This window comes from Microtus pennsylvanicus, chromosome 4 (genome assembly GCF_037038515.1).
Source record: "Microtus pennsylvanicus isolate mMicPen1 chromosome 4, mMicPen1.hap1, whole genome shotgun sequence".
NCBI classification, from domain to species: Eukaryota; Metazoa; Chordata; class Mammalia; order Rodentia; family Cricetidae; genus Microtus; species Microtus pennsylvanicus.
In genome coordinates this window covers 7,342,220-7,369,486 of record NC_134582.1, presented here as the reverse complement: position 1 = coordinate 7,369,486, position 27,267 = coordinate 7,342,220, and the positions used below count along the sequence as shown (strand labels likewise).

Genomic DNA, 27,267 nt, shown 5'->3' with positions numbered 1-27,267 from the left:
AAGGCCAGCTTGAGCAACTCAAGGAGACTGCTATTTCAAGATTAGAAGTTAAAAGGGAGATTAGGAATGTAGGTCAGTGGTAAATGATTTGCCTAGCATATATTGCAAAAACAAAACAAAAACAAAAACAGCTTCACGTACTCAGCAGCACCTGGAAGGATGCCAGACAAACAATGCTTGTCCTGTTCTGCCTAACTAGGTGGGAACACCCACTGCCTGAGCTCCTGTGTCCCAGCAAATGGGCTCAGGACATAAGGTCCCAGGGCTTCCCCATGATGCAGGCAGGCACCGGGCAGAGCTTCCAGGCACAGCTCCCTAGCACAGAAGACAAAGTTACCATCATTGCTGCTCAGTGGGCTACCCACAGAATTTCTGTCAGTGACTAAGTGTCTGCACACAACGATTCCCTTGCTTTCCGGTGGTACAAGTGTGTGTATGTGTGTGCGTGTGTGCATATACTGATATATGTGACATGTGTATGTCTATGCATGTGTTTATACATATATGAGCATATAAGTGTCTGTAAATATGACCGACTGGGATTCATGCACATGTGTATGTTATGAATGTACATAATGTATGTGTGTATGTGGTGTGCATTTCACCCTGAATTGTATGGGCACACATGTGTTTTGGAGCCTGTGCAATTTGTTTCATGAATGTGTGCCTGGGTGAGCAAGCACACGGTTATGGTAGTGTGTGCACTTGGTTTTGTGTGTGCACATACGTGTCATGCGCCCACAGCAGTTCTTAATTTATACAACGTAATTTTGAGGACTCTTCCCATGAAGACAATCATCATACTAAAGACCAAAACCATCTTTATAAACACAGACAGTTGTTCCTCAGATCCCGAGGGATGGTGGCCAGTATACACATGGCCCCTTCCAGTAAAGCCCGAAGCTGAGGGCCGCACAGGGACACCGTGAGAGGCTGCACGTAGCTCCTTCATGTCTTTCCATGTACACATTTTCTCTACCTTTCTGAGAAGTCAAATTAATAAAAAAATGAACCGAAATGGGTGTATCTGTGTAAATACTTCAAAGGTATGTAAGTTAGAGACCACACACACTGATAATGCCTGCTAGGCCCTCACTGAGAACCTTGCATGTGACACCTTCACGGGGACTTGATTCCCACTGGCAAAGTCATCCCACCTTGCTGAGGGCCTGAGGCTGATCCAGGCCTCTAATAATGAGTTGTTTAATTTACTCAACGATGTCTCAGAGCTGTGGGTGTAACTCAAGAGGCAAAATGCCTGCTTGGTACATCCAAGGACCCAAGCTTCATCCCCAGTGCCGCGAAGAGTCTCTCTGAGGAGAAAGTCTGCCATCCTGAAGCCCCAGTGAGAAAGCATGTGCTGTCTATGGAAGCACTGGACTCAAACATGCCTTTCCTTCCCACCTCCCAGGACTACCCTCTCCCCAGAATCTGGTACAGTTTCTGAGATAAAAGGCCCTAGTGCAGGTTCTCATGGAGGAAGCCACACTCCATGGCTTTCAGAGATGGACTGTGAGCTTCATGGCTCACCTGCAGCTGGAACTGGTGAGGTGTTTGGCCGGTCAGATTTTAGAACCCTGGCTCCCTGTTGTCTTCATCCATGGCCCCCTGAAGCACTGCACACGTTCAGAGAGCACGTTTGCAGATGCTTCAAGTGCCGCCCGTCCTGGGGTCAAAGGGTCCAGATCCACTTTCTTATAGGGTCCTGGAAAGTGAGCTTTGGCCCCATCCCAGGAAATAATTCCCTCACAAATTTCATGTTTCCTCTCCTGGCCTGAAGAAGGCTGGGGCAGACAGGAGGTGGGGTAGGGGGACACGGCCTGAGCCTCAGACCACCATCTGATGTTAATTCTATGACCTGTCAAGTAGGAGCCACAGAACAGCTCAGAATGAACATCGGAGGACGCTGTTCACATCCACAACCTGGATGCACCCGGATGTGCATCTTAGACCAGCACCCCTGCTCTTCTCCAATGGCAACCTTCCTGCCTTGCATGCTGGCTTGGGAGAGTGGGAGCCTCACCCCCACCCTTGCTGGAAATGCCCCTTACTTGAAGGTTTCTTGGATGGAAGTGGATGGGATCACCCTTTAAGATCTGGGCATCAGCAAGGTAGTGTGGGGATATTAAATCAAGGGCATGTGATCGAATCACGGCCCATCTGTTCTGCACAGGCTCAGTGGGACTGTTGGGCAGGGCTGATTCCTGCCAGGCCTGAGGGGTTGAAAGGGGCCAGGGGACAAAGAGAGGCACAAACTCGGGCAACATACAGGTGGGGCGGATCGCACTGCTCACCTCTCTGCAAGAGCCCCCAGGGCCTGGGTGTCCTTAGGAACTGTCAGCATGGCCAGGAATCACAGCCCAATCAGCCCCGTGCATACCAACCTGGATTATCTCTGTGTTAAGCATGGCATTTAGCATCCCTGAGGCTGGCCCTGCAGATGGCAGCCTTTACCCACTCTCTGTCCACCCAAATCCAAGGAAAGAGGCACCAAAAGCTAGCAGATTCCATTTGCAAAGCTGGTGAGCAGGTACAGAAACTCCCGACATAGGCTCCTCCCTCCCTACCCAAAGGATTCGGAAGCAGCCGCCTGTCCACCCTCTGGGACTCATTCAGGCTCCACACTGACACTCTAGGCTAGTGCTTACCTTGTACACAGGGCGGAGGCCCCTCAGGAGTGGCCTCCTATACCATGCCAGGTAGTGTGTCGCAACATGCCACCGTGGGGATTTCAGACCCAGACATGCAAGAAACCCCAGAGAACATGGCTGCTGTCCTGAACCCCGACCCCTCCAGCTTGTAGAGTTCAGCCTGTGGCTGCCAGCACGTTGGTGAATTTTGCTGTTTACAGTGTGGCTACCAGGGCTCAGGGCATGCGTTTAGCATGCACAGAGTAAATGTAAGAGAATTTGAGCCTTGCCGTTAGACTATTAGGGCCCCAGGAATGCCGAGGGAGGATGGAGGGCTGGGATGTGATAGGAAGGATTGAAGATACTTAAAGCTCACCAAGGCTTCTTGTTGCACTGGTCCCATAATGCTACCCTAGATCCTGTGTGTCACACCAGAGGCACCGGCTCTCCTTTTGCCCCATCTCTCGGCCCTGAGTTCCATGCTAAGGGCATCTACTCACATGACCAGTGAGGTGGGGACTGTGTGTGTGGCCCTCTGTGCTGATACAGAGCCAACTGCCTCCATCCCCACAGGAAGGAGCCAGTGTTCTCCTCTTCCAGGTGGCAGAAAAAAAAAGGTTGCTGGGCCAGGGTAGGCATACAAAAATAGTCTCTCTCTGTACCCCTACCTCCCATGGTGGCCCCACACTGGGGACAGTCACACAACAGACTCAGAGACAAAGCACCAGTCCTTCCCTGACCGACTCCTGAGAGAATACATCTGAACAGCTTCTCAGGAGTAAACTGTGACACTCGGGGTGCCTATAGGTCCTCGGGGCCAGTGAAAGCCACGGAGTCACCAGGAAGGGGGTCCATGCACGGCCAGGAGCCAGACATGCCTCTTCCTGGTCACTGCTGCTAGAAATGCTGGTTCTTGTTTCGTCTCCAGTCACGTTCTTCATCTCACGGCACCCCAGTTCGGCAGCTGAGATCCCGGGGTAGGAGAGAAGCTCGACTGGGTCTCTCTCGTCTGGACCCTAAGAACAAGCTCGGCTGGCACGCGACGAGAGAGCCATCTGCAGTTTCCATGCCCAAGATGTCATCGTTAAACTTTCTCTAGTCTGGAACAAAGAAGCCACAGCTTCCAAGTCTTCTCTGGGGACTTGGTGACAGGCCTGGAGGCTTCTTGTTTGCGGGGAGGGGATGGTTCTGCCTGTAGCCCTGCCTTGCCTTTGCTCGCAGGCACACACAGTGGCCTCGCAGCTTCCCACTCTACTCAACAGCAGGGTTCTGAAACAAGCCGACAGGGCCATCTCCACTCCACTGTCACACTGGTGTGGGAGTTGTCCCCAGAGGTCTTCCCAGTACAACTCGTCTCTCACCACCAGCTGTCTGTCGACCCTTAGCTGTGCCACTGGGAGCTTGTACGGTAAGTAAAGCTGCAGTGAGCTCAGGGGCATTCTCGTGAAACCCTTGTGCTTTCTGAACAATGGACTTGGGGGCTGAGGGCATGTGCGAAAGGGAGAAGCAACATCTACGTGACCAACAGTCGGTCAGCCTGTGCGTGGTGGGCAGGGACTGGAAAATGTTTGCATTGAAAGGCCCTGAAAGAAGAGAGGACTCTGTGCACTGTCCAGTCGGATCCATAAAAAATTAATCCAGACCTCATGCAGCTGGCTGACTCTGGGCAGACCAAGGCCAGCGTGTTTCTGCTTCGGGGTCAAGGCTGCAGTTTAACCTCTGCGACGTGCATGTTTTAACAGCTTGCTGCCCCAGGCAGAGTGAAGTGCTGCATTTTATACCCCACCCCCACCCCTACCCCTGCCCTGCTGCTTTGACCAGAACACCTAACAAAACCCCTCTCTGGCCCTTGAAGGACCCTGGCTCTGTTGGCCTCCAGGTGTGCACATTCCAGAGGAGAAGCCTGGGAGACTGGGGAAAGCAGATTCATATGTGACAGAGCATCCCAGGCCACTGAACCAAATGACCTTCTAACCGCAGGTCAGACACCCTCACCAACCCCCTTCCACAGTATTTTCACCACTCTCAACCTCCCCCTGGGACTTGAGGAAAGACACCACCAAGAAAGAAACGTAATTATAACAACAGCCTGGCTCGAGGACAATTTTAACAACCTGAGAAATGCAAGTCATCCCCCAGTGGACGTCCTCAGCTGCCAAATGTCATGTAGGACAGAAAAATCATCTGCCATAAATCTATATGGGAGGGAGCAAGTTAAGTGACCTCTGAAGGGTCCCTAAGGTCATGAGACCCCACTGGCCTCTGCCTGGCCCTGGTGAGTGAACACAAGCCAAGGCTTATGATGGCTTCCTCTATGGCACTGCCCTGGTTCCTTTAGATTCTCAAGTACCGATTGTCTGTGCCCTGAGAGTATATTACTTATGCATGCTGAGTGCAGGGTCACCTGTCTGGGTCGCTATCTATCTGTGTTTCTTTGACTTGAATCCTTCATGGCCAGGCAGGGGCTCCTCTGGTCCCTGTTCTAAATGGCAAGACCCATGCTGCAAACCTAAATGTTAGGAACCGGCCAGCTTCTGAGTGTTCATATGTCAGTGGTCTATCAATTATTCAAGCAGAGCGGGCCTGTGTGTGATGCGCAGATACTATCAGGCAAGTCATTTTGGTGATTGGTAAGCAGAGCTGGATACGGTGACCCCCAGGGTGGGAGGTGATCTTCAGACCCCACAATGCACTGCAGTCAGGGCCCCTAAAGACAGGAGCCTACAAGGCCACAGTTCACTTTAGGACAACCTAGGCATTACCTGCCTCACTTCTGGAGAATTTGGGTCCTCAGCCACTTCTGTCAGCAGTGGCCAAGACCCAACAGTCACAGAGACCTGATAGCCAGAGGCCAGATTAAGGTCAGGCAGGTCCTTGCTGGATAGGGGTGATGCTCGATACTGAAGTCATACTGTGGGGAGCTGGAGAAGCAGGTGCCTCTACCTTAGACAGAGTAATTGAGACATCTGGTCTACCAAAGCAAATTTCAGAGTCAAAGGAAGTTTAGGCCTTTTCTTACTGGCTACAGTGTGACATTGGAAGCAAGACCACAGCACACTGTAGACAGATGTAGGAGGCCCTGTCTTGGTAACTAATGGAAGACAGTGGAACTGGAGGGACATAAGGGGAGCTACCATGTCACCAAGGATATTCCCCACAGACTTTGCACAGATCATGTCCATGTAGACATTGCAAGGTGGGTCTCAAACTGATCCTGGGGTCTGCCAAGACAGTCTAAAGGTAAGCCCTTACCAGCCCCTCCTTGAGTCCAGAGTAACTCATGGCTGCTCATTCTGATTTGGCATGATTTTTTGTTTTGTTTTGTTTTGTCTTGTCTTGTTTTGGTTTTGGTTTTTTAGATAACGTCAGATTATTAAGCCAGTGTTCTTGAAGACTGGGTAGCTTGTGGTAATGGAACGGCTAGTGGGAGCCTGTGGCCATTTTGGATACTTAGATCCTGGCATAACGGAAGCAGAAGTGACCCCATCCTGGTGGGAAACAATGATCCCGAGACGAGAACACTGCTCAAAATGAAAGTCTGTGTCAGAGGGAGAGTCCTCCCACCACACAGCTGGCTGTTCAGGCAGGACCTTCACAGGTACTGACCTCACTGATGCAGCTGCCCCTTCCTTTTCTTAAATGCATGCCCTTGACTCTCCCAATATGTCCAAGCCTGGTCCGTATGTTCCTGGACAGTACATACAAGGAAGAGGTCACTGATGTGAGCTCTTTCTGGACCCCGGCTCTAAGGGCACATCTTCCTCCCTTTCTGCAGGGTCTCCCATTCTGCAGATTGCTGCTGTCTTTATGGACAACTTCTTGAGACACAGAGGAAAAGAGGATGCTGGATCCACTACAGAGACAAGGCTGGACCAAAGGGAGCTTCTAGGGGCTCATGTGTGAGATGGAGGAACAGTTAGGAGCGCAACAAATACCACTGGCCACACAGTGGCTTGTGCAGTGGCTGCATACCGGACATGTGGGCTGGCCCGTGGCCTCACCCAGACTACTGTGCAATGTACCCACCTCTGAGAGCTAAAAGGTTAGGCACAGAGCTGATGGCACTAAAGGGTGTGTCAAAAGAACCCAGAAGCTTGGGGTAGAACTTTGTGGTTACGGCGCTTTCATGGCAACCAAGAGAATTTTCTATTTTTGCGTGTTTCATAATTATGTGTAAATTCTATTTTTATCTAATTTGTGGTCCACCAACCAAAAAAAGAAAACAACCCCCCTAAAATGCCCTCTTTTTAGCTGTTTACCTCACACTGGCATAGGTGTGAGCTTACTTTGTAAGAATATTCCAGGAAACTCCTTGGGTTCCTAATTTCTCACCATGAGACATGCCACAGGACCTGGCATTTTTGGTTAGGGGTTGTTTTTCTTTGCCTATCAACACTGTTAGGGAAGGGGGTGGCTGTTTGGTGGAAGCAGCACCGGCCTGACCTGACTTTGCCACCTTCCCTTAATACCACTTTAAATAATTCAGAGGGTGCTTCTTAAACGCTGTTTTAAATTTCATCATTCCTCAGAAATGCCTCAATTTCCTGGATATTATTTGCACTGGTACATAAACGTTGCCCTGTGCCCAAGATGCCCACAGCCTGGCTCTTTAGGGGCTGCAGGTCCACTAGGCATCTGACACACAGTCAACGAGTATCAGAGGCTGGCAGACAGCAAACTCCCCCCACCCAAACACAAGGGCTCCCCACACTCCTCCTAGCTTTGTCTTCCCAAAGTGACTGAGATTCTTACAACCACCATCAACGAAACCCCGAAAGGCACAGATTCGTGTCCATGGCTTCATCTTTCTGCGGAAGGCACACTATTTCCACCCCCTGGCTCTTGCCCAGCGCCCCTTGCCTATATGATCCAAGTAAGTGGAGGAGGCTGGCCATTATCTCTCCGCTAACTTTCCTGCTTTCCTTTAACGGGCTTACGCCCTCTCTTATTAAAACCTGTTCCATTCAGCAATAATGCACTTCCATTCAGTGCCGACCACGGCAGGAAAGGAGCGGTAAATACCTGTAGTTACCCTGCACAGCTGAGGGCCCGCTCTACCTGACTTCCACCTGGGAAGAGGTAGAAACTTAAAATGTCAAGCTGGCTGCTGCGTGCTGACGTCTCTCCCGCATTTTATCACATCAAGCCGCTAACAAAGTGGGTATTAATTGGCATCAGGCACACGGGCCACAAATATCACCTTAATATCACCCACAAGCCCTGCTAAAGTGCCTCATTTCTGCACCTCGCTTGGCTCATGCCATGGGGCTGATTGCTGCGTTGGCAAACAGCCATTTGTCTCCATGGCCTCCTGCCTTGGCCAGCTTTTTATTTACCTAAATGGAATAAAATAAAAGTACATGGTTCCCTGTCGAGTCCCCCTTCCAGTCTGCATCAGTCCTGAAATAACAGGGTTGGGCACCTGGGTTTATGATGTTGGGGTACTGGGATAGAGAGCTCTCTATAACACCATGTGACCAGAGCCAGCCAGAGAAACAAGCACTTCTCTGTGCCACTTAAAACAGTAATGTCTGGGGGGTCTAAAACTCACAAGGTAACAGGTGTGACACAGGGAAGCAAGGACAACCTCGTACGGCCTCTTGGGATGTCGCACTGATGTGCAGGCGGAGAAGGGGCAAGCTAGATCTGTGATGTTCTAGGACCTCCTAGTTTCCAATGTGCCTCCTGGCCAGCAGGGGTGAGCATCGAATCTCCCCTCTGAGTATGTTTCCTTTCCCAAAGTCCCAGGGGTGTGACTGTGCCCGTCTCAGCCATCTTCCCCTTGGCACGCCATCTCATTACCTGCTCCCTCAGACCCTACCTCTGACACCTCCAGGCAGGTGCACAAGCATAGGCTGACCACTGATTCCCTGTCTGTGGTGTGGGTGCAGAGTCTGCATCTGCTCCAGGGGCAGAGCGTTCGGAAAGGGAAACATAGGGTTGCAGAACGGTTGATGCAATGGAACCAGGCCTGCGAGTAAGTCAGTTTGGGGCGAGCCTTTAAACCATTACAGACGTCACGAAAAGTACTGTATGGTACCCACAGACGGCGCCTGACTCACCGTGGTTCCACTTATCTTCTTCCCTTTAACTTTAGGTTAGTATGAAAGTGATGCCCATTCAGAAAACTACACTTTGAATTTTTCTTATTTTACTCAGCCAGCCCCTCTGTGACGAGAGGAGTGGCTGACATTCTGCCTATGCTGTGCTTATGAGAAGACACAAGGTCAGTGAGGTATAGTGAATATATCTTCACTTCTGGCGTTTTTACTGGGGCATAACCATACAGAAGATGAGGAGCATCCCTACTCAGAAGGAAATGAGGTACATTACATAGCGCACGTCTAACTAACTAGCTCTGAGGTGATTGTGTTTAAAGTTTGAGCAAAGTCCCTAGCTGTGGATCCAAAAACAGTTTTAGACTGAGAAATGCCAAGGCATGGGCTATTGGCAGGTCACAGCAGACGCCTTACCTGCACGACGGGGTGTCCTCCAGCTGAGGCCTTCACAGCCCCCCGGCTGCCTTCTGTCTCATAGTGAGCCCTGTGGTGGGACTTGGGCTGCACCTCGATCCGAAGCTCATACGGACCAGAGTGGGATGGCAGCTGCCAGTCAAGGGCGGGTAAAGATGGGCTGCAAAGGAACAGAGGAGCTTTTAGTGCAGGTAGACACCAAGACACAGTCGCCCACGCTGTCCCCGAGGCACCGGCAGCGGGACAGCGCTCACCGCTGACAGACACAACACCCTTAGCATCCTGACGGCAGAGGAAAGTCTCTGTATGGCCACTGTGGCTATGTCACCATGTGTGGTCACAGCTTGCCAGTGCTTCACAAATAAAAGAAACCAGCCAGTCTTTAAGATGCTAACCAAACCTACTACCCAGAGCAATGAAGAGGTACAGATAGCCAGCTCGTAGCTAGCAGAGCCACCAGTGGGATGCAGGCTTCTGAATACCCTTTGCGAGGAACGGTAAAGGACACCTTCCTCTAGGGGAAGCCCTGAGAGGCACCCTTGACCAAATGGGGCTCTAGGAATAACTTACCCTACAATGCTAAGTTACAGCAGACCCAAGAGAAAGAAGGAACTCCTGGGCCCACTCCCTCCTCCAGACTGGCATGTCCCTTGTTTCCGTTCCAATTCTAACAAGATGCACCTGTGTTTGCTACTATACGGGTACAAGCCAGGACATCCCTGCAGGAATTTGACTCGCAAACCCACAGTCCTGAAGGGCTGCATTTGCCTAGCACAGATGAATGCTGGCTGGTGGCGGAGCTTGGCCGGCTGCGGCTTCAGAGCAGCGTTACAGAAGGGACAGGCTTCCTGACACTAGAAGTGCTGCCATGCACCCGGCAGCTCACACTACGCCTGTCAGGGCCGTTTCCTGTGTATGTCACACACCCCGTTTCCAGAAGCTGTCAGGCGGAAGGAAGAGCCACAGAGCAGAGGGCTCGGCCCGGGAAGGAGGCCCGCATCCTGGGGAAGGCGCCCCATGGGAGCCGAGCAGCCTCCTGCTTCCAGGAGGGGATGTGTTTCCAGGACTGTGGGGTCACAGTGCTCAAAGCCAGAGGCAGCATGGGTACCCAGGTGTGGTGTGGGAGGCAACTGCGAAGCAGCCCACACCTGTGGCTCTCTGTCGTATTTCTTATATGTGCATTTGAGTTTCTTATTCACTCAGAGAGACTATGCTCTGCCGTGAACAGAAACAAAACAACGAAAGCTTCACAATGAAAAGAACTAGTTTCAACCCCTAGGAAATGCTTAAAAAGAGTGTGACAGACAGAAATTGTGGGAAGGAGCAGGATGTAGAATGACTTACATGTTTAAGACTGTCAGCTCTGGACGGAAATGTCCACCACAAATCCGACATCTCTCCAACCCCACAGGACTGCACCTCGGATCAGAGCTGGGGACAGGGCTGGAGGAGGAAATGGCTGAATACCATTTGCCCACTGCCGCCCTCCTGGGGTCTGAACTTCAGGGCACTGCCATGGTTCTGCTGTCCCCGGGGTGGTCTCTGACATCAGACATAGGGGCTGTGACTGCCCGCTGAAGATGAGTGCCCAGGACTGACCCAAAATTTTGTGCACATGGTGAATTCAGTTCCACGCCTTTTGGAAGTCACACTCAAAGCAACCCAGGGAACAGCAGGCCAGGAGAGCCCTTGACTTCTACAAATGAAGTCATTTGAAGTTCCCTGCATACTTTAAAACCTACACCAGTGATCCAAAGATACCATCTAAATAAATGGGAGTGGAGATGCATGAATTTTACAGAAAACATAGAATTTGGTATCCCAGCCTTAAAAAAAAAATGAACCAACTTTTGAGCATCTTACTGTAATGGTAAAAAGCGGTTTAATCACCACACCACATTATATTACACGAATATTTCTTTTTAGCTGGACTTTGATTACTACCTAATCCACAACTAGAATAAATGCCATTGACTTGATGTCCACATAACTAAATCAGGGATTAATATTTGCCCCATCCTAAATGCAGGGTCAGCATTTTGGGGTTCCTGAGGCATTAGCCTCACACTCCCCTGAGATATGAGGGAGCCTCCTACCTCAGCCCCAACTTGTGGTAACATTAACCTAACATATTTTACTCACTTTCAAAACTGTCCCCCCAGACTGGCTTCATGTGCTGCTGTTTGCCCCTCTACACAGCCCTGAATTCAGAGCAGAAGGCAGTGGGTGCGGCAAAGCACACATCTGCGAGAAAGTGATGCTCTGCTCTCCCTGAAGCAAAGCTGGGAAAGCTGGGACTGCCTGGCCCCTCACCACCTGCTGAAGTTCTGTCCTGTGTCTTCCTGAAGATCTTCTGGGACCTTGCGACACTTCCCAGGGCTCAGCCGCCACCCCAACAGAGGCTGGCCATGACTCTGCTGCTCACCCCTCGTCAGTTAGCATGTGTCTGTCTAAAACTGCCGTCTGTGATGAAAAGTCTCACAATGCCACAGAGGGAATGTCAGGCCTTGCTCACTCCACATGACAGACAGGGCTGGAGAGACGCTCAGTGGTTTAGAGTAGCGGCTGCTCTTGCAAAGGATCCGAGGTTTACTTCCAGCTTCTGTGTCAGACTGCTCGTAGCCAACTCTAGCCTCTGCAGGCGTGAATATTCATATGCACACACCACACACACACTTAAAAGCAATAAAAGAAATCTTTTAAAAATCAAACTAAGCACCAGAGAGATGGCACAGTAGCTAAGGGCACCTGCTACCACGTCTGAAGACCCGAGTTTGGTCCCGGGGACCCACGTGGTGGAAGAAGAGAATGCCCTCCTGTAAGTTGTCCTCTGTCCTCCACGTGTGCACTGTGACATGCCCACAAACTAAATAATGAGATAAATATGTAGTGATAATTAAAAGAAACACATTACAGAATCAAGCAGGCAGATTGGAGGTGATCTGGAGCTTGCCCTCCTCCCACAGGCACGTCAAGCACCCATTGCCCCTCTTAGCCTGTTCAAAGCAAGTAGTCAGTGATTTTGAACAAATTTAAATTTCTTTTTCTTGAATTCTTGTAAGAAATTTTTTGCATAGCTTTTTCTTGATTCTGGGGTCCTGAGGGTCCTGGGTCACACACTGTATGGCCTCCAGCTGTAGGAGCTGAAGGGACCATGGCCAATGTAGCCTCTAAGCTGGGGGAGGAGGGAGGAGGGAGGAGGGATAGGCTGCGTGGGAATGATGGGCATCTTCCCCTGATAACGGGCGAGTCAGACCTTCCACAGTGCTTGGTATGTGGGCGTAGTGCAGGGAGAAGCCACCAGCTCTCCTGTTTTGAATCACTGTTCCCATGAGAAAGGGCTCCGCCTCCCACTGACAGGAAGCATGAAAATGCTGTTGGCACACAGGTCACAACACAGAGACCAACTCCTCATGAGATCACAGACCTGAGGCCAAAGGGGGCTCACATTCTCTGATTCCTGTCTACACGAGACCCACAATCCCCAGCTCCACCATCGCCCAGCATCTGAGGCTGAAGCATAGGGACCATGAGGTTCTCTGGGGCACTCAGCTCTCCAGCTGGCCACTGGGGGTTGCCAGTATCACTTCCCCTCTGCACAACCTCATCCATGCCTCATCCAGCTCAGCTAGGCTGCTCAGGGGCACACAGGTCTCTCTCAAATCCCAGCTCCGAAGCCTGTCATGTAAGCACCACAGCCCTTGACTGGAGCCAACATGAACCTCATTCAAGTGTCAGAAGGCACCTGTGGGCCACAGAGGTCCATTTGCAACCGTTTTCCAAGACAGAGCTTTGCTTTGTGCCTGTTCTGAGTTCTGCCTTTTGCATTTCTCCTCACACAAGGTCCCAGGGAACACAGGAGGACCCTCAGGAAGCACAGGTGTTACTAACACCAGGGCTCAAAGCTAAGGTTGGGTAGATGACCTCTAACGACTCTGAATGTCACGCAATTTCCTCTCCCTTTCAAACTCCTAAGCGACCTCTGAGGAGGGGGGCAGGGCATGGCCTCACAGCTACCTGTGTGGGAGGCAGTAGAAAGGGCAAGTGGGTTAAAAGCAGTCACTGGATACCTGGGCTACCACGGACGGTCATAGGCATCTGCCCCCATACACAAAGGCCATGGAATCCAAATCCAGAGGGCCCTAAGTGACACCTTCAGCGAGATCCGTGTGGGGGTGTGAGTGTCCGGAACAATTTCTGCCAGGAAGGAAAAGGGTAGGAAAACAAAATGCATAGCTGCGAGGGAGGGAATTGCTGACTGAAGAAGGGATCCACCCCAAACCCCAAACCCGAGCCCAACAACTGCTAAGAAAATTCCAGACGCAGGAGCTGCGAACCCTGGCGAGATGGGGCTCATGCTATACGAGGTTCCAAGGTGTATCAATGGTGTCACAGTCGGTTTTGAAGGTTGGATTCCTGTCTTGTGCACATTAAAACACCTACAGATGGAGCTCTGAGAAGCCCAGGGGTGTTCAGAGGATAGGGCAAGCATGGCAGAGGTGAAGGACAAGAGCCAGGACCCTCCATGCTGGGGCTCCAGACCTAAAATGCCTTTTGAAACTTGTGAGGGGCAGATTTGGAGAGCTGGAGCTGAAAGCAATCACCATGGCAGACTAAGTTACATGGCAAGTGATTCTTTTTATGTATTTTTTTAATTACACAGTAAGGGCAGCTGGGCTATGGTGGCACATATCTGTAGTCCCAGCACATGGGAGGCAGAGGCATGAGGATCTCTGAGTTTGAGGCTAGCCTGGTCTACCAAGTGAGTTCTAGGACAGCCAGGGCCACACAAAGAAACCCTGTTTTGGAAAAACAGAAAAAAAATAAGAAATAGAAAAAAAAGATTACCCAGTAATGAGCCCAGGTTGGCACGTATATGTTCATGTGTGAGGACAGCCTAAGGTGTTGGTCATCGACCTCACGTTACTTAAGACCGGGTCTCGCCGGTGGTTCCCTGCTGCATATGGCAGCCCACGACCTTCTAAAGAGAAGCCAGTCTCTGCCTCCCAGTTTGCCCTAGGAGAGTCCAGCCTCACGCCACTTCCGGCTTTATGTGTCATCTGAGAGCTCAACTCAGCTCCTCGTGTTGCATTCATCAGCTTCCATGGAAAGTCATCCCAGATACAGGTACAACAGCAAAGGAGCTTCAGAGTAATTCCTGGGAATCAGAACCCTGCGGGGGGGCACGGTTTTGCTTAGTTTGGGTAAAATCCTTTTGACTGTGAAACTTCCATAGATAAAAGCGCTATGTGTACATGTCTTATAGAGCTATCTGTGCTTCCATCATCCTAAAATCCATGACGCTATTCTAAGCCTAATCTAAGCCAAAGTCTGCCCACATGAAAGAAAATCGAAGCAAGTTAAAGGAAACAAGAACTTCAGCTTTATAACACATTGTCTCGGGAAGCAGACAAGGGCCTTCCTTTAATTAAGAAAAAATAAAGAGGGAAAGCAGGAAGGAAAGGAATGGGGAGAAAGGGAAAGATAGAATGGGGAGGGAGGGATGGAGAGAGGGAGGGAAGGAGGCAGGCAGGAGGAGAAATGGTTGCTGAAGTCAATCAGTGCACTTCTTGGCTGGTTTTGTAAAGGTTGGGCCTCAAGGGCTCCATCTGTCCATCCATCCAAGGCCAAGCCAAGACCACCCAGCAACACTGTCCAGAGGGCACATCTGGGCCATGGCCCCTGACCATAGGACTCTTGGCTTGGGAAAGCTCGCCTCACCCAAGCGGGGCTGGCCTTCCTAGAGACTGACCCGGTGCCTGGACAGAAGAGGACCAATGGCCACCTCAGACAGGATGGACAGCCTCAAGATGGTCAGGTGGGGAGCAGGTGTGTGGGTTATGCCTTCCTCACTCCACCTGAACACGAGGGTCACCTCTGACAGGATTTCCGGCTGCCTAGTCCCGGTTCCTGAGCTCCTGCCTCTCTCAGACAAGCTGGGAGGGCCTCAGGGACCTGGGGCCTCAACAGTTAGGGCCTTAGCAAAAATGTTTCCTTTTGAGTTGGTAAGGGTACAGGTACAAGCAAGACCTTATTACCTAGGACAGCTTGGAGTATTCTCAGGGCTCCAGAACACCACTGTCCTGGCCGGAGACCAGTGTCCAGACATGCTTGTCTATTGGACTAGTATCCTGGGCATGCCACTAAAAAGTGACTCCTTTCTACATCCAAGGGGGAGACAGGTCCTCAGTGTGGTCCTCAGGTGTAAGCAGGAATAGGGAAGGAAAGTGACCCGATCCCCAAGTTTCCTGCCTAGAGCTGGACTCGGTGTAAAGAAGTTGCCCTCTGCCTGGTTCCACCCTGTGTGGTCCAGCCTCTACCACGACGGCTGTGTGCTGCAAAGTTCTCCCTGTGCTCTAGGACCTAACACAGCCTAAAAGCAATAACCCAGAGTGTGTGTTCCACAATTCTGTGCTCTTCCCATTCTACCCCTGTGCTGCTCCATTAGTGGGGTGTGGGGCAGGGAATTCTAGGGACTTCTGCCCAGGAGGGGAACAGAGTCCGGTGGGCAGGCAGCCCCTGTGACAGGAAGCAAAGGACATGGCTGGCTCAGGAGACCAAGTCAAAGTCACAAATCTGCAACTTCCAGGAAACAGACAGGAGGCACACGTGTGTACACAATCAAGTGTATGTTCATCCAGGCCTACATGTGTGTAGTAGAACTGCAGATTAACAGACTTCATACATTGGCTGCTTTCTGAGATCTCATCAATGAGGGCGTGGAGTGTCTCCAAGGAAACACTTCTTTCCAGTTCTTTGGACACTCTGCCCTTCACTCCCAGACCTCCCTGACCCAAGGACATCCCAGGAGCCTCCTCCTGTGCATCCAAAGCTCAAGAATTGCCCTCTAGGGCTTGGTATCCCATCATTGGCCGGATAACTCTTACCACCTGGCACCCGGGTGGGTGGAGGGCAGAACTCATGAGCCCGGCACGGTGAGACCAGAGCTTCTGGGTCTCTGGCCAGACTCTGGGTCTCTGCCCTGCCCACCTGCTTCAAGCTGGAAAACAAAGAACAAAGAAAGGAGGCAGGACAGATGGAGAACGCTCCCCAGGAGGATTTCCGTGGGAAAGGAACCCTGTGCCCTTTCCTGCTCCCTCCGCCCTGGGGCAGGCCCAACTTCTGCATACCCGGCATTTCTCCTGCGTACCCCCCTTCCTCTTCCACACCGTGCCTCTCTCTAGCCACCGAGCAACTCCTAGCAGCTGCCGCTGATCGTGCACACATCCCTGATGTTTTAATAATGAGAATGCTTTAGGCCACACCTGCCATGAGTTATTTACGAAAAAATGAAAATCAAAACAAACTAACACAATATCATGAACGCAGCACGAGGGAGTAGAGGCTGAAGGATAAGCAAGTCACACAGCGCTTCTGTGACTTCCTACAACTTGGTGTCCAAGTGATACCGAAACGGTTGCTGGTCAAGTTGGTTAAGTCCGTGCCAACACACAGAGCACCCACAGATATTCCTCAATCATCAGGAGACAGGAAACAGGCTAGGCACGTTGGCCCAAGGTCAGAGAACCTCGCCGTGCCACAGGGCTTCTGTCTCCTGTAGAATCAGTACCTATAGTCGGACACCCACTAAGGTGTCACAGCTCTGTGCCTAGCTTAGAGATTCTAGGCCATTAGTGTCACTGGCTGCCCAGGCCTCCTTCGTTCTCGAGTCCTGGTTCCAGCAAAAACAGGGTTATCATAGGAAGGCACTACCTGGGGCTTTAGGCACATACTGCCACATTCGCCTGCTGGGTGAGCTAAGTATTTTCAGTGGTCTCAAAGTCTGCATCTTGGTGACCTGAGTGGCTCTTCTGGAAGCAGCAGCCCATATAGCAGGGGCAGAGCTGGGTGCCTACCTGTGCAGGATTGATCATGGCAGGGGCAAAGGTGCGTGACCACTCCTATGCCAAACCTCCCGGCAGTGTTTGCATCTGAAGACTATGTGCATATGACCAGTATGTCCCAAGGGAAACCTTCCGATGAGGCTGGAACCCTTGCATCTGCAATGCTGGCCAGGTGTAGTGGGCAGTGTCCACATACCGTGCCTAAGCTTCCATAGTAGCTAAGTCCTCCTTTGCCTTACAGGCGCTTCCCCTGGCAAAGGTCTTTAAGACTAGGCTGCATAGGTCTCGACACTCCTGCCACTGGGAGAGACTTCAGAGTAGATTACAAAAAGGCAAACTGTGGGGGCTAGCCGTCAGTCAGATGTGTGCATTGCAAGCTCAGGACCTGAGCTTAATCCCCAGAACCCATATTCTGGGAGTATGAGGGGAAGCCAGCTGCTGGCTATGGTGGCTATGAAGAGAAGACAGGTGGATCCCTGGGCTCCAGGGCCAGCTAGCCTAGCCTGCTTGGCAAGTTCCAGGACAGTAAGAGATCCCCTCCCTCTAAAAAAAGAAAAAAACAAGAAAGAAAAGAAAAAGAAAAAACTAGTGGTGGCTGGATCCTAAGGACACACACACACACATACTCACACCACACACATATACTCACATATACACACATACAAAAACACTCACACGCACGCACACACAGTCCTACTGTCTTGCAGCTAACAGTTGTGTATTAGAAGTGAGCAATTACTTCCCGCATGGGTTTCCTCCCGAGGCAGCCACTGTTCTACAGGCAGCCCCGACTCTAACTAGCAATGACTCCCTACAACTTTCCTCAGATGGAAGCCCGTGAGCAGAAATTTGACCGCTTCGTCAGTGGCCTTGGACACTCCCTCCCAGTCAGGGTTTTAGCAATTTGGCAGATTCTTAAAATTCAAGACTGGTGAAAGCTTCCAAGCCAAAACACTCCCAGACCTGACTGGGGACAACCAAGACCAGGTACAGCCTCTTTTCCCTCCTGAGGACGTGAAGCTGCAGTTTGATTTTTCTGAGACCAGTAACAACTAAGGTCTAGGTGGTTTGCATTTAAAGATTCTCAGCTCAGCTGGGTGGTGGTGGTGCACGCCTCTAATCCCAGCACTTGGGAGGCAGAAGCAAGTGGGTCTCTGTGAGTTCGAGACCAGCTTGGCCTTCAAAGCGAGTTCCAGGACAACCAGGGGAGCCTGAGTTCCAATCCTCAATAAGATCACTGTCATCTTATTTTCTCCTGGAACGTGGAAGTGTGTGAGTTCCCCTTTTCTCACAGAACGCTCAGAGGAAACCAAAGGCCAACATCCCCTATACTGATTGAGCTTCACATACATAGTCTCCTTGAATGTCCTAGCTGAAACAGCAAGCTAACTGTCCAGGCAGAAGTAAATGAGGCAAGGCCAGTTCTCCAAGTATCAAACTGTGAACTGACACCAGGAACAAGAAACCAACATCTCAGGCACCCAATAACACTACAGAGGCACAGCAGGAGTGGACAGCTCCCAGGTCTTAACCCCAAAGGCTCTAGAAGGCAGCCCCATTCTCTAGGACCAGTGAGATCTTGGGTTCTGGCTCTCCCTCAAGGAGGCCTGGGTTCAGCCCTGCTCTGGAGCCCCTACACACTCCCTGTATTACATAGGGCTCATGTGAGAGCTGACCCCATGGAACAACCGAGGTAGCATTTGGGGTGCAGGCTTTGGGATCAGCTCATCCTGAACGCCTGTCCCGGCTCTATCAATTATCATCTGGACACATTAACAAGGGACCTCCTTGGGCTTTTGTCAGTCATAAGGAGGCTGTGTGGGGACCTGACATGGTCCAGTGCTTCTTTATCTGCAAAGCCTCCTAAGATATGGATGGGGTGACAGAGACTCCTTCCCAGTCTCAAACCAGCCCTCCCTCCTTCTTCTCCAAGTTCCCAGAGACATCCAGGGTCTTTGTAGCATAGAAAGAAGATGGGTGTGGCGCCCCACCAGGTGAGACATTCTCCTGGAACTGGGGCAGGGATATCAAAGGCCAACGCCAAAACCAAGAACAAATAGCAGATAGCTCTTGAGAACACAAAGTGCACGTCCGTGGACCCACAACCTGTGGCAGCCTCGCCCTCTTCCACCAGAGCTTCTGCCTGGATGTCTTGTCTGTGTGTGTCCCCTGCTACAGGAGTCTGGCTCTGCTGGGTGGAGATGCTACAACGCTCTCACGAGCACAGGGGAAGGCAGTCTCCGTGAGCTCCCAATGCCAGTCACTGACTTTTCCCAGACAGCGAGTAAGTTTCACTCAGTACCTGACTTTGAACACTGCACACTGACGAGAGCTAGGGGGAGATGCAGGAGAGTCAACACACTTAGCACCTAGAAGGGTGGTCCTAAAACAAGAGCTAAGATGCTACCCTCAGGATGCAGTAAGAACCGCTTGGAAATAACTTGGCACTAAAGAAGAGAGTAGCACTCAAGGGTCACAGTACTGGGCACTGGATATCAAGTCTGGGAATCCTATGGCAGAGTACTGGGAATCGTATAGACAGAGTACTGATAACCCTTTGGTGTGATACTGAAATTTATATAGAGGAGACTAGGCCTTGTATGGACAGGGGATTAGGAATGGCTGTAAACAGCTTTATTAGTCACAGAACCATCTCCTAAGGAGCTGTTGTGAGCACCACTAAGTCCACAGCACAGCCGAGTTCACTGGAAAGATTCTGCTCCCTGTAGCCACCAATTCATTTGCCCCTCTGTGCTCTAAAGAAGGGCAGGGCCTTCCTAGACTCTACCTTGTAATGAATCCACAATCATCATGGCTCTAATGAGCCTCCCAGAGCCCAGAGTCTGGATGTTCTTGGCCGATGCCAGAGACACCAAGAGGCCAATTTGGCTTCCAGAGCCCTGAGGTGGGCTGTCACCACCAAGGACCTGAGGACCCGCAGGAGCCAGAATGATCTTCACAGACATTGTGTCCTCCCTGGGCTACAAGAATCCTGGATCCACCGAGCAGCTATCCGAAGTGAAAATCCCCTGATGAGAGTGGTTGGGCAAGGATGGAGAAAGACAAGACCTGGATTTGCTGTGAACATCTACAGGCGTATTTAATCTTATTCCCACGTAGGATAAACTCTGAGCTACTCCGATAACCTTAAATGCAAGAGGACTGGCTGGCCCTTTTGAAGCTAACACTTGTGCATAGCATCAAAGCCACTGGTATCATCAAGGCGTCCAACATCACAGCCAAAGCCTGAAAGAAACAACGGCTGACATAAACGGATTTGAACGGAGCACCCGTTTCTTATCATCTGAACCAAGCCAGCTTCCCTGAATCAAAGCTGTTTGCCAAGCCTGCCCCACCCCTTGGGAATGCTATTCTTCAGAAAGCAATGGCTCATGCATCTAACCCAACTCAGCAAACACGCCACTAAAGCCGCAGACACAGTTAAAAGCTGTCCACTAGCCCCAAGCCAGTTCCTTTTTATCTGAATTCCTCATGTGATTTTTGCCTTTTTATAGGCAAGTCCAGAGATCGTGCTGGCTGAGGACATTAGGACAGTAAGACATGTCCCATGAGCCTGTCCTAGAAGGAAAGAAAATGCCTCTATGGAGAGCTGGCCCACGCTCTGACACACAGCACAGGTACGCTGTGAAGTCTGGATGGGATGGATGGACAGTCATTTAAACTTTAGGTCCTTCGGGCTAATCCAAAAGTCCTTTCATGTGGCTGTGTCGGCGAAGCGCCTGCTGTTTATGTAAACATGCCTAAGCAGTCATGTAGAGCTGGGAGCTGTGGCACACATCTGTAACCACAGCACTGGGGGCGGGGAAGTGAGTGAATCCTTGAAGCTCACCTGCCTACCAGCCTAGCGGGGTCTGTGTGCTTTCTCAAAAAAACAAAAACAAGAAGAAAGAAAGAAAGAGAGAATAGAAAAGAAAAAGACATCCAAAGTTGACTTACAATCTCCACACACACATACACACACACACATACACATACTTATATACACACATACACACACACATACACACACACACACACACACGTACATACACTACACACAATTCCTTAAAAGCCACAACCTGAAAACCACATCCAGGAACAAGCTAATGTGAACTGGCATCTCCAGACACGGGCACTCTGGGGTGCGCTCTTCCCACACTTCACTAGGTGTCAGTGCCCTGGTTTCACACGGCCACCCCTGGCCCACTCCTCCCCAGGCTCAGCAGCAACACAATGGTGGCTCTGCCTGCACAGAAGGCATCTGCCACGGCTATTGCCATCACTGAGACTCAAGCATGTCACCACATGACTGTGCCATTTCCCACAGCAACATCCAGTTAGAGCCTGCGGCTAAAACCGTGAAACCCTGTCCACTGTTCCTATTAGTGCCACAAATGTAATTTCTTCCATTGTACCAAGAATTCAGTGTCACTCTTGATCTTTGCCATGGAGCTAACTGGAGCACCCTGAGCAGGACAGGGAGTGCACACCACAGAAAAGAACAAACGAGATCCCCAAATGAAATTGAAAGTATGAGGGAGGCACCGTACCCAGGATGGGTGGGGACAGGGATTCACCCCGGGGGAACTCTTCAGGCAGACCAAATTTAGGGGACACATGGGAACACAGCCTTCCAGGGGTCCCTCCAGGTCCCTGCTGCCTGGTGCTTGTCCACTAAGAGCATCTGTGGGGAGGGAGTCTGGCTTCTTCACAGTGATGGTCAAATCACCCCACGTTTCCTCTCTCCCAGCTGCCTGGAGCAGCCATTAGTGAGTTTATGGAAATCCACTAAAAGGGACCAGGAAACATATTTTAGGTGAAGCAAAACAGTGGGAAAAGGAGAACTTCAACCCCCAGGATAGGGTGGTGTTTGTGTTAGCTCACAGGAATTTCATGACCACGAGATAGAGGCCATAGGCTCGCAGGCCAGTAGGCTCCTGTCAGTGCTCCTAAGCAGAGGAAAACAATATCAACTGCCTTCCAGGGCCTGTGACGCCGGCAGGCTGTGATGGGCAGCCAGCCAGCTGTGCGCCACCAGAAATACCCAACCAAAAAACATAGCATGGGGGCAGATCTCATGTTTAGAGGAGGTTTGCTATTTCCCTGAAAAAGAAAGACATGCAGTCAGTTTTGAACTGTGTCCCCGTCACTTTAACTTGAACTCCTGGCACCCCCAGAGGATGACTGATCTGGAGAAAGTACCTTGAAAGGGGTGACCAAGGTGGTGTCACCAGCATGAACCCGCATCCTGGTCTAGGGAGTTAAAGGAAGGCAGAGGAATGACCGTGGGACACGGGGGAGATGATAGCGATCTGGAAGCCGAGGAAGGAGTCGCAGAAGGAGCCAGCTGACCACATACATTCACCTTGGGCTTCCAGCCCCTGGGAGAGAGCAGATGCCTGGTGGGAAAGCCACCAGTCTGTGGTTCCTGTCACTCCAGCCCCAGTAAGCCACTCATGTGCTTACCTGAATCTTAATTCTACAAGGCTCTTACTGCTATGGCTTCGGTTATATTTTAGGACATCCCTCTTCCCTTGATCTCAGGAGTCCCATTAAGTCTCAGTGAGTAACAATGGCCTTCACTGTCCATGAACCACAAACAAATCATGTAATGCCGATAGCTGTGAGCTGTGAGGCCAGTGTTGAAATATTCTTGGTTTTAGGTAAACACAGGGATAGTACAGTAGGCCCAACAGTTGTTTATGTATTTTAGCTTCCAGTATTTTAGATAAATCTTGACAGGTTCTGATGACATGGCTTGAACTGCCAGCCCTTTAAGGTCCTCAGACAGAGGGAGGGACAGAGGACAGACTGACAGAGGCCTGTATCCAGCAGGACAACAGCTCTGTTCCACCCTCCTGTCCTCAGTTTCCATTGCTGCCCCTTACAGAGCGTCCAGTAGTATCACTCACAACTGGTCACTACATCTCCTGGAGTGGCCCCAGTCCCACATGGCCATGTGACTGCACTGTGTGACAAGAACCCAAAAACTCCAACTGAGTTCTGGAGCTAGTGGCCTCACAGTCACTAGAGATCAGGGTACCAAACACTAGGTGGCCATGTGTTGGGAGCAGTGAGACCCCAGATCCTGAATTTCTTGTAATCCCCTGATCTGAGTGCCTACAGCTGCTCTGAGCACGAGATCTTCAGGAGTTCCTGATGGCAGGAGAGTGGTTTCTGGTGGGTTTGGCTGGGGCGTGGCTATCTCTATATAACCTGCCCCTGAACACAATAAAGGGGCATTCTTGGGGAATTCAAGGATGACCCGTGTCACTGTCTCTCTGTCTGTGTGTGTCTGTGTATTTTAACCTCCAGCCCCCTTGCCCGAAGCTCACGAACTGGGGTCTAGTGCACCGAACGCCAACATGGGGGGCACAGTGTGCGGCAGCCATGCCCCAAGTGGGCCTGAGTCTGCCGTGCGGAGACAGAGATGGGAAGGAGGCAAAAGGGAAGCACCAGGCCTTAGACAGTCCCTGCGACATGACAGGCGCCTGGGCCAGAGGTGCCTCAGCACATGGAAGTGGTCCAGATTCTGGTGTCAGATTAGATGCTTTAATGCCTCGTGTGAAAACCCTGGAGCAGAAAGCAGCCTGCCAGGCGTCACAAGGGGCACACCTGTCCAGAAAGCTGTTTAGTTCAAAATAAAAGCCTTGAGCTGGTTAAATGAACCTGGTAAATGGCAAGCAGCCCTATACATCCTGTTTAAAAGAAAAACCAACAACTTAAGAGAGTAGTTTTGTAACACGCTCTAGCTCCCCGTGGAGCAGACTGCCAGCAAGCACGTACTGGTCTCCTGGGAGGCGGTGGCAGTGTTGGTGCTGGAACCCTGGTGAGCTGGCTGCTCTGGGGAACCGTGGAGCAGAGAGCCCATCTGCGCCAGCATGGCGACAGCAATTAAGGCAGAGAAAGGAAGTTGGTAGGCAGCAGGCAGAACACACAGGGGGGTGACTGCCTCGCTGGGCTTACTCAAAACACAACTGTGGGTGTCTGATGCCCCTCAGCCTGAGCAGAACAGCAGCCACAGAATTCTAGTGCTACCGTCCTGGCCCCGGCACCTGTGAATGTAACTTCCAAAAAGTTTGTGTCTGTGAATCAATACTTTTGGGGGTCCCCTCATCTAGTTTGAGGTGTCCTTAGAAAAGGAACAGGCAGACAGAGATGGCCCGTAGGGAGCTGCCACCAGAGGAGACAAGGGGGTAGGGACATGCTACATGTACCAGCATACCATATCTCTACAGAGAAGCCAGGGCAATGCTCTCCTCCACCCCAGCCACATCCCCTCCTGCATACCCCCAAACACAGTTCAACCCCAGTTGGAGGCTGCTTACCTCATGTATGTCGTAGGGGACAGAGACTTGGGCTTTGCCCACTGGTACGGGGCCTGTGGCACCGACAGATACTGCTCACAAAAGGCACCCTTGCGAAGGTGCTGGAAGGCGAACTCCTCGGGTTGGAAGTCAGAGGTGGGCGGAGTGGTGCCCAGGTCTTCCCCAGCTGGCTCTACCTTGAGGGCCACTGAGGGTGCGTGCTCCAGGGTTGTCTTTCGAGACTTGATAGGGACGCCATCACCCAGGTCCAGGGTGCTGTCAGTGGTCAGGGCGTTGATGGCTGCCACAATGGCAGAGCTGGTATACTGGGTGGTGTTTCCGAGCCAGGTGTCCTCGGTCACGCTGACCCGAGGGGAGCCATGCGGGGACGGTGTGGGCGAGTGGTGGGGTGAGCAGGAGGGCTGCCGGCCATTGAGGCTGTACTTGCGTTTGTTGCAGGGGGATGTGGGCCGGGAGCCACGTGCACCGAGCCAGCTCTCCTCGGTGACACTGGCGCGTGGAGAGGTGGATGGGGAGTGTCTTGGAGATCCCAGAAGGTCTGTGGTCTTGGGAGACACGCAGGGTGACTGCCACGGAGAGGTCTGGGGGGATGCGTACGGGTACGAGTAGTTGGACTCGTAGGAGGAGGCCTCAGAATTACAGCTCCTTGAGGACAGGCTGCTGGCTGGGCTCAGGCAGGAGGGGTCTCTGTAGGCTTCCAGGCTGGGCAGGTGCAGGGTGGCCGTGGATGGTGACCGCTTGCAGCTGGGAAGCACATCTTCCACCTCCACGTCGTGGAAAAACTGGCTGCCACCATGGTGGAGGCCCAGGTAGGAAGTGATCTCAATTCGAGGACTCTCCAGAGTTGGGGCCCCATTGGGCCGGGTGTTTCCAGAGGACAGAAAGTACCCAGAGGGCCCACTGTCCACAGCCCCTCCATAACTCGCGGGATGATTTGCTGAAGGAACAGCTGAGATGCCGGGGGTGGATGTCTGGAGGTCATGGCATGGGGCTGGCAGGGAGGTGTGCGCTGTGGGAAGGGGCAGAGTCGAGGTGATGCCAGGGGATGCATAGCTGTAGTGTTCTGGAAGAAAAGAGAAAGAGAAGAGATGAGGCCAGGAAGCAGCATCAGATACTCACAAAGGCAAGACCGGGGCATCCCCTGAGGACTCCAGGCCCCAGGAGTAGCCTCTGGAAGCATTTTGAGGTCAGGCTGCCCCAAGAACTCCAAGGCCTCCTGCTTGACTCTGGACCTCACTCTGTTCCAGCACGAAAGCCTTCCTCAGCTAGATGTCCCCCGCCAAATGCCACACAGCTGTCCCTTACTGTCCTCTCTATTTAAACTCCGCATTCCCTAGCCCCTGTAATGATTTTATAACCTACTCCAATAGCTGAGTTATCTTCTCCAGTTTATCCCTCCCCCATCCCTCTCTCTGGCATACATCACCAGCTAACATACATTTTTATCCTCCCATCCCTCTGACCAGTAGAAGCCATGCTTCAGCCTTCTGGTTCATGGCTGTCTGCAGAGCCTTGGACTAGCATTTCAGAGGCTGGGCAAGGCAGGGGGAGTGTGACTTCCAAGCCAGGTGTTCATTGTATTTCACGGATGGCCGTGCATGAGTGGCAGGTGATGGACAGAAGGATGGACAGAGGCTGGGCAGACGGTGGAGGGAGGGAGGAAGAATGACAAGTGTATAAGTCAACGGAGGTATGTGCTTTCGACACAGGGACCCGGACATTTAAACAGGTGTTTACAGGAAATTTGCTATCCAGCAGCCCACATGCTCGACTGCAAAGAGCACACTCAAAGGATGGATGCGAATGTGAATTCTGAAGTTTCTCTATGCTACCGAGGCAGGCTGGTACCTGGAAATCTATCTTCCAGAGCTTCTTAAACAAAACAGACGGTTCTAAGGCACGGCTAGATCTCGGAGCCATTATGTGCTAATTATATCTTGATAAACACTTTTTTTTTTTTAAAAAATCATTATTCTAATTAGCAATCTACAGGAAAGGCTTGCTTCTGGATTTCTCGTCAGAAAAGGCTCTCAGCATCCCAGAGCCATTCATGTGTGTCTGGAGACAAGCGTTTCCATGTCTCTGAATAACAGAAATCAGCACAAGGAAGTTCTAGCTCCATGCCGGGCTTCCGTGCCCGCCTGGAAGACAGTGTGCTCAGGGAAGGCACAGCTCGCTGTTGATCCCTGGTTCAGAACCAGCAGGGAAAACTCTAGGAATGTTAGGGTCTCGGAGCACCAGCCAAACCCTAGGATATTTCTGAGGAGGAACAAGCCAGGCCTCAGGTAGTTTAGAAAATTTCCATCACTGCCTACTGCAGTCTTCTCCCATTAGTGGGGAGCTCACAATCCCTCCAGCCACACAGCAGCCTCTTTATGAGGTAGGCAAGGGTCCCACTCCAGAGTCCAGTGAGAGGACACATTGTAGTCCTCAATCCTAGGTCACCATGGCCCTTTGGAAAAAACTAGAGCCGAGACAAAGAGGAACAAGTGACAGCTGGAGGAATCAGCAGCAACCCAAACAGGAAGCTGCCTTTGCGCCAGGTGGACCCTGCAGCCAAGGCCGTGGTTGGAGGGTCCTTGAGGTACAAAAGCACTGTTGCCCTTCAGAATGCCACACCTCAAGAAGCTGGAGCTGAATGCTAAAAAGGACACTGTTCTAAATTACTCTAAAGCCACTTTCTAGAGAAGGCAATGCTTCTGAAGAGACAGAACTGGTGGCTAGTGCTGTCTGGTCTCAGAGTAGGCCTTTGCTGAGTTCCTAAGCTCAGGCTGTCTTCATAAGCACCGGACAAGACTGCAGAGCTGTCCACTTTCATTAAGCCCCCCTTCATGTCCAACTGTGTATCCCAGTCTTGGACAGAGGCAGGCCACCCCCAGTACCCCAAGTACAGCCATGGGGAAGACTGATAGGGGTGGATACGGACTGCCGTGGTACATAATGAGAAAGAACACTAGTCTCAGAGGACCCAGTAGCTATGAGATGAACAAGT

General features: G+C 51.5%; 1 protein-coding gene across 4 annotated transcripts in view; it reads right to left on the bottom strand.

Moving 5' to 3' along the window:
• Nucleotides 1-27,267, bottom strand: part of Nfatc1 (nuclear factor of activated T cells 1) — a 111,014-nt gene that overhangs the window by 71,750 nt on the left and 11,997 nt on the right. For all 4 annotated transcript variants that reach the window (XM_075968169.1, XM_075968171.1, XM_075968170.1 and 1 more), the window contains exons 2-3: nt 24,276-25,338; nt 9,104-9,263 (exon numbers count right to left, since the gene is read on the bottom strand). In XM_075968169.1, coding sequence (XP_075824284.1) covers nt 9,104-9,263; nt 24,276-25,338 — 1,223 coding nt within the window. The remainder of the gene's footprint in view (nt 1-9,103; nt 9,264-24,275; nt 25,339-27,267) is intronic.